The following is a 7,534-nucleotide window of genomic DNA, read 5'->3' as shown; positions in this document are numbered from 1 at the left end:
AATTGAGCATATGAGTATAACAAATATAAAAATAAAGATTAGAAGGAGCCAAGACAAACCCTTCGGATCGCTCTTCAAAAATAAAATCCAAAGTTTCATAGTAATATAAGAATAACTTTTAGGACAGAAATTACAACCTCATAACCGGTTTGTTAAAGGGACAAGTGCGCCATTTTTTGACCAATTATACTTTAGTCTCAGAAACGCGATTTTTTTTAGCTAAACCAATCTCTGATAGTGTTAAATCTCACCATCGAAGTTGTGAGTAAAATTCCTAGTTAAGTATTTTTAAAGGAATTATGCGTAGATTTCTACTACTTCTGAAGACTATTTACATATATTCAAAACTAAAATCAACCGCCCAAAATAGGACACCTGTCCCTTTAAGATAACATCTAGTGTAATAACTATCAGTAATAACTGCACATTAGAATGTCAAAAGCGATCTGCCTATATTTTATATTACATATTACATTATATTATATATTATAATTACAGACAAATCTAACATCAAATTTCGTTTTAAAAATTAGAGCTTTATCAGCATGGAAAATGGATATTAAGATTCTATCATTTTAAGTGTCCTAACAGCTTGCAGATCATAATCTGTCTCACAGCAACACCAATCAAAGATGAATTAGTGCAAACTTAACTTTATGTACTATCTTCCTATTTTTGTAGAAAATTGCATTTTCAAATGATCAGAATATCTGCCTCAAATAGTTTGCTTTGATGAAATTGCTAACGATACATTTAAGCCAAAATTAATGACATTCTTAAAGCAAAAAACAGAGATCTGACATCATAGTTGGACATGATTTAAGAAGATCTCCAACTACTGGGAAAATTTCTGTATATGAAAAAAAAAAAAGAAGTTTGGTTCCATCAAATAATACTTGACTCTTGCAGGCTTCTGTTTTACAAAATATACAAATCCATTGAATAATATAAGAAATATAACAGTAAAAGACTTATGGATGGACATACAGTATCAGATGGATTTAAAAACTATCAAAGCTTCATTATCAAAAAATTATTTCATTAAAGCCTTTTTATCTTTATTTGATTGAGCACCCCAATCATACCCTTTATAAAGCTCTTCTCTAGTGGTAAGAGTCTTAAATTCATATGTTTGTTCAACTCTATCAGGTGAGGAAATAATCACATCTTCTGATTTCACTCCTTCCTTTGTATCCTCAACTTCTTTTTTCTTGTTTTCACTGGAGCCTTCCTCTTTTTTCTTGTTTTCATCAAATTCTTTCAGTTTCCTATCAAACTTACTGACAAATGAATCTGTTTTCCCTGCTTCTTTATCTTTTTTGACAGCTTCTGCTATTTTCTCTAACGCTAAGTTCTTGAAATAATCCTACAAAAGAAAAGTAAAATAAAAGGGGAATAGTTGCTTTAAAAACTGAATGAGCTTAAAAGCATCTGTATCACTTTTCAAAATTGAAATCTAATGTCTTGCATAATTCATTACTGTACCTATTAATTTTGCATTATCAGCAATATCTGCAAGTGAAAATGGTAATAACTGCTTGAATGTGACAGAAATCTACGTCCACTATAAGTGGGAGTTTAGCATGATTTGCTTTCATATTTCGCATGATTTGCTTTTATGTTTTGCATAAATTTACTTGAACCGACCTACTTTATCATAACTTACATTATCATCTTTTACATAGTTAACTGTAACACTTATTATTCCTATACCCACAAATATCAGCTCTTCAGATATTACTTCAAATAAAGCTTTACTGAATTTTTTAAAGTCGTCTTTTATATCCTGTAAAAAATCAGAAAAGTCAATATTGAAACATATGTGATTATTTATTAATATTAAATATATTTCATTATGAGATCAAATAGTTTGTGTAAATAATCCAGTCCCAATATTGGATCTTGTTATTTATTAACAACATATTCTGAAACCATTTATTGTGATAAACTTAAAGGGATTGTAAAGAGGTTTTAAGTTTCTTTATGTGTATCAGGGACACTGATGGCACCATTCCAATTTTCAATCAGAAATCATTCTGTGGATCCTGCAACTATACTAAAAGAAAGTGTTTGATGACATCTCTAATTGCAAAAGGCCATATATGGTAGAAGCAGATTAGGAGATAATGACGTCACAAAACGCTTAGTTTAAGTGGAATTGAAGGAACCCAAAGATCTGACTCAAAATGGTGCAAATTGATGCTAATACTGTCTCCTATACACATATAAACAAATGGTTGCCTAGCAAGATACGCCCACTCTCCTGATACATTTTCAGTATAACAAGGGTGGTTACCGATTTGTGTTAAATCATACCAAAAATCTAATTTGTACACACAAAACTTAATAAAATTCTGAACATAAACTGTCGCCTCTTTTGGGTTAACAAGCCAACAAATATTAATGCGTTTTTACCAAGTTAGGGGCAATAACTCAAATTCCATTGATCACAAAATTGGGAAATTCAAACTTGACTAAGATCTCACCATTATAAATGTTCAAACCAAATTTCATTCAAATTGATGAAAACAGTAGTATCTATTGTGATCAAAAACAAATTTTTTCATAAGTAACAAGCAATAACACGAAAACCGTTCTGATACTAAAATTTACTGGCAACAAGACCTACCGCTGCTTTAAAATTTGAAATAGTTGTTATAAGTAGAGCTTCACTGGAGGCTAATAGCTGACGTTTTATTTCATCTTCAGATTTAGAAAGAAAATTTTCAACAGCCATATTTAATATTTCTTCATTCATGGAGACAACACGTGCCTAGAACAAAAAAAAGTAAATAGTAAATAGTCTTCAGAAGTACTAGAAATATACAAACATCGCATTATTCCTTCAAAAATATCTTAATTTCTTTGCTATTTCTATAGATGTCTTTTCTATAAATGGCAGTATCTTAAGGAAAGGCGACTTGTCTTTTCAACTTTCAAACACTGATAATTCTGGACACATATGGATTTGAAGACTCAAATTTGGACCGTGAGCTGTTAACACTTAGTGAAAAAATTCTTAATTCTGAGACTAAGGTACGATTGGTAAAAAATGGCGTAATTGTCCCTTTAAACAAGGATTATTTAAATTAATTGCGTAATAGTCGTAGAGTAACTTCTATTGCAATATTTATAGTATACTAACGTACTGCTAGATTTTAAGTGATCGCAAACCATGCGCTGAAAAGCATAATTCTATGAAAGAAAATCTGGCTATCAAACATAAGGCTTGGTATAGTGTTGTATAATATATCATACCTGAATAACAACAGCAACTTCAATTGGTATTGAATCTGATGTTTTTTTATCTTTAACATGTGGATTTAAGGTCATGGTATTAACAGAAATCCTTAAAAAAAATTAACAACAAATTAAAATGATAAAAATGTACTTATGTCCATATTAAAGTAATCAAAAATTTGCATGAACTATTTAAAGGTCATTTCACAAACTTACAAAATGTTTGTGATTCAGCTATAGTTGGGAAAATTACAAGAATTAAGTTGCCATTTCAACCTGTATTAGAGAATTTAATAATATCTGTCAAGTGACACTACTCTCTGAATTGAATTTTGCCAGTGATCATTGAATGACTTGAAATATCAATTACAAAATACTACTGAGAGTTTTTGATTGTCTTTGGGTTGATGAAAATGTCATCCACTGGAAAAGTTTCTATTCGTAAACATGCTTTTACAGAGGGGAATTTTTACATGAATTTTCTGGGAGGGAAGTGTTTTTATTTCAAATGTAAAATTACTGAACCTTACATCCTTATGGCCTCGAAAACATTTTAAGACAAATGGCATAAAGTTGAACATTTCATTTTGAATATTTATGAAATGAAAAAAAAAAGATTCAATTTAAAGCTCAAAGTAGTCAGACAGTTGTAGTCTGACCATTATCAGATTTTAATATTACATAAATAATACCTTTCAACTTTCTGTAATCCTGGGCATATAAAAGCTCTACCACCATGAATAAACTGGGGTCTTGATTTGAAACACCCTAAAATGACAAAGAAAAAATGTGTATCAAATACAGTGGTGTAACCTATTTTCGTGGATATAAGGATTCAACACCGAATTTCGTCAAAGTTAAAAAAACGAAAAAAAAAATTTATGTCTTAGATGTTTCCTCAGATATTCTACAAAATAATAGAAATTGGGTTATTTCGATTTTCTTAATGAATCCTTCACTTTGACCCATATTTCATGAGCAACCAACTCGGGAACGGCGGCAGAATGCGTCACCTATTTTCGTGTACCATATTTTATCTATAAATAAGTCTAGAAAAACACGTTGTATGGATACCGGGTGATATAATTAACTTCTCTTAGTATTTATCTTTAATATCAATTCATTATAACTAGTGACAATTCCTTCAAAGAAGCACGATTTAAAAAAAAAAATAGTGACTGACAAAATAAGATACGTAGCGTGATTTATTGCCAAAAGTCACTGAAACAACATAAGAATATGGTCCACTTTGTGTTCCATAGAAATTTTCTGCTGACACGGAATCCGCTAATTGATCACGTGACTTCATTCATTGGATTATATTCTAGCAGACGACACTTGGAATTCCGATTAACGCTCGGGATTATAATGAAATTCGGCCGATAAAAAATGGTGACGTTTGGTAATAAGTGAAATCCGCCATTTTGTATTTGTCAAAGTATACATTAATACATTTTACCTTGCTTGAAACTACTGGATTCACTCTACTAGCTGATATTATAGAGAAAACCCATGTTTATCAAAACAAACTAATGCGGAGGACGCGCAAGGTCGCTCATGTAAATTATTAATCCTTTCCGGAAATCCACGAATAATAGGTTTCCACGAAATTAGGTTACTCGACTGTATGTCCATTTTAATTTGTCCAACAAAAAATTTCATTTTAAAGTAAGATCTCAGCTCTGGCAGAGATCTTTTACACCTTTGCAACAATTGATAAGTATTAATTAGGCCTACATTGAATTTTAATCAGATTCTGATGATATTGATGTGTAGCACTCAAACCTGTACCGGTACTAAATTTAGTTTACGGAACTGAAAAAGAAAACAAAAATGTTCTACCAGAAACTACTAGGACTTCATTGGGGCCACAAGTTGCAACGAACGGCATTTTGACTGTCTTTTTATCAGATATCTTATGCAATTTATGTTTCAATTTGACAAGCATTCAAAACGCAATAGGATGGGAAAACTTTTCATTCCGATGTTGTAAACAAAGTTAAATTTCGCAATGGCCAATGGTGTCAGTATACTTCCGGTTTGATAAATTATCTCCCTTAAAATCAGCAAAATTATTTACAGTAGAACCCATATTAATGGGCACCAAGACAGTTCGGCTTTCGAGTAACTTTTAAGATCATGAAGACTGGACTTATATAATTATTGTAGGCTACATAACTAGCTAGACTTATGCTGGTGGCTATTATATGGTAGAAAGAACTAGAAGATGATTATGTCGAAGTAAAGACTCATTGACTATATAATTATGTTGGTGGTAGGTTAGTAAAGGAACAAGGAGATGATTATGTTAGTGGTATTGGGTAAAGTGGATATAAAGATATTAAGCATTAATATCATGATATGGGTATAATTATAGCGATATTTCTTATTTATGGTTTTTGCTGGTTTTTGAAGAAAAAAAAATGTATTTTCTATCTTAAAAACACATTAAATATCTCTAAACATCTGTTTCAAATATAAAATTAGGCCTGCCTCTACTTATTGTTGAAATTGTTAGATGATCTTAACTGGAGAAAAATAATGACGATATATCATGATAGCTACCGCACAATATCACGATGTGGCGATATTTTTAAGCAGATGATATTATTAACGATTTAACATTTTTTACCGGTATTTAACGTGATACGGGTATATTGCTCAGCCCAAGATAATAACTCTGGTTGTAGTAAAGAACAAGAAGATGAATACTAGCATGTTTAGAACAAGGAGATGAAATGAAAAAAAACTAGGGGAAGATTATGTTGGTTGTAGTAAAGAACCGGGAAATGAATATGCTGGTTGTAGGAAGAACTGGGAGATGCAGTGGTATTATGTTGGTTTTAGTAAAGAACTGGAAGATGATTATGTTGGTTGTAGTAAAGAACTGGGAGATGCTTATGTTGGTGGTAGTAAAGAACTAGGAGATGATTATATTGGTAGTAGTAGAGAACTAGGAGATAATCATATTGGTAGTAATAAAGAACTAGGAGATGATTATATTGGTAGTAGTAAAGAACTAGGAAGATTAATATATTGGTAGTAGTAAAGAACTAGGAGATGATTATATTGGTAGTAGTAAAGAACTAGGAGATAATTATGTTGGTGGTAGTAAAGAACGGAGATGTTTATGGTAGTGGTCGTAAAGAACTAGGAGATGATTATATTGGTAGTAGTAAAGAACTAGTAGATGATTATATTGGTAGTAGTAAAGAACTAGTAGATGATTATATTGGTAGTAGTAAAGAACTAGGAGATGATTTTATTGGTAGTAATAAAGAACTAGGAGATAATTATATTGGTAGTAGTAAAGTACTAGTGGATGATTATATTGGTAGTAGTAAAGAACTAGGAGATGATTATATTGGTAGCAGTAAAGAACTAGTAGATGATTATGTTGGTGGCAGTAGAGAACTAGGAGATAATTATATTGGTAGTAGCAAAGTACTAGTAGATGATTATATTGGTAGTAGTAAAGAACTAAGAGATGATTATGTTGGTGGCAGTAGAGAACTAGGAGATAATTATGTTGGTGGTAGTAAAGAACTAGGAGATGATTATATTGGTAGAAGTAAAGTACTAGTAGATGATTATATTGGTAGTTGTAAAGAACTAGGAGATGATTATATTGGTAGTAGTAAAGAACTAGTAGATGATTATGTTGGTGGCAGTAGAGAACTAGGAGATGATTATATTGGTAGTAGTAAAGAACTAGGAGATGATTATGTTGGTGGCAGTAGAGAACTAGGCGATGATTATATTGGTAGTAGTAAAGAACTAGGAGATAATTATGTTGGTGGTAGTAAAGAACTATTAGGAGATGATTGTATTCGTAGTAGTAAAGTACTAAGAAGATGGTTATATCGGTGGTAGTAAAGAACGAAGAGTTGGTTATGTTGGTAGTAGTGAAGTACTAAGAAGATGATTATTTTGGTGGTAGTAAAGTACTAGGACATGTTTATGGTAGTGGTCGTAAAGAACTAGGAGATGATTATATTGGTAGTGGTAAAGAACTGGCAGATAATTATATTGGTGGTAGTAAAGAACTAGGAGTTGGTTATGTTGGTGGTAGTAAAAAACTGTGAAGATGATTATATTGGTAGTAGTAAAGTACTAGGAAGATGATTTTATTGATAGTAGTAAATAACTGTGAGATAATTATGTTGTTGATTATTTTGGTAGTAGTAAAGAACTAGGAGATGGTTATGATGGTGGTAGTAAAGAACTATGAAGATGATTATATTGGTAGTAGTAAAGTACTAGGAAGATGATTTCATTGGTAGTAGTAAAGTAC

The 7,534-nt window shown here is 31.4% G+C and overlaps 2 protein-coding genes across 2 annotated transcripts; both read right to left on the bottom strand.

The window, feature by feature from the left end:
- Positions 1–1,033: 1,033 nt before the first annotated feature.
- On the bottom strand, positions 1,034–5,131 carry LOTGIDRAFT_172453 (hypothetical protein; the record flags this gene model as incomplete). The annotated part of the gene is made up of 6 exons (XM_009049342.1): positions 1,034–1,366; positions 1,667–1,786; positions 2,630–2,773; positions 3,259–3,349; positions 3,933–4,008; positions 5,083–5,131. The coding sequence occupies 6 exons, from the start codon at positions 5,129–5,131 to the stop codon at positions 1,034–1,036; spliced, it is 813 nt and encodes a 270-aa protein (XP_009047590.1).
- Positions 5,132–6,502: 1,371 nt separating this feature from the next.
- On the bottom strand, positions 6,503–7,060 carry LOTGIDRAFT_139184 (hypothetical protein; the record flags this gene model as incomplete). Its single annotated transcript, XM_009049341.1, has 1 exon — positions 6,503–7,060. A coding segment is annotated over one exon (558 nt), but the record flags the coding sequence as incomplete, so codon positions are not given.
- Positions 7,061–7,534: the final 474 nt, after the last annotated feature.

The sequence above is a fragment of the Lottia gigantea genome, assembly GCF_000327385.1.
Source record: "Lottia gigantea unplaced genomic scaffold LOTGIsca_134, whole genome shotgun sequence".
NCBI classification, from domain to species: domain Eukaryota; kingdom Metazoa; phylum Mollusca; class Gastropoda; family Lottiidae; genus Lottia; species Lottia gigantea.
This window is presented reverse-complemented; position numbering and strand designations above follow the sequence as displayed.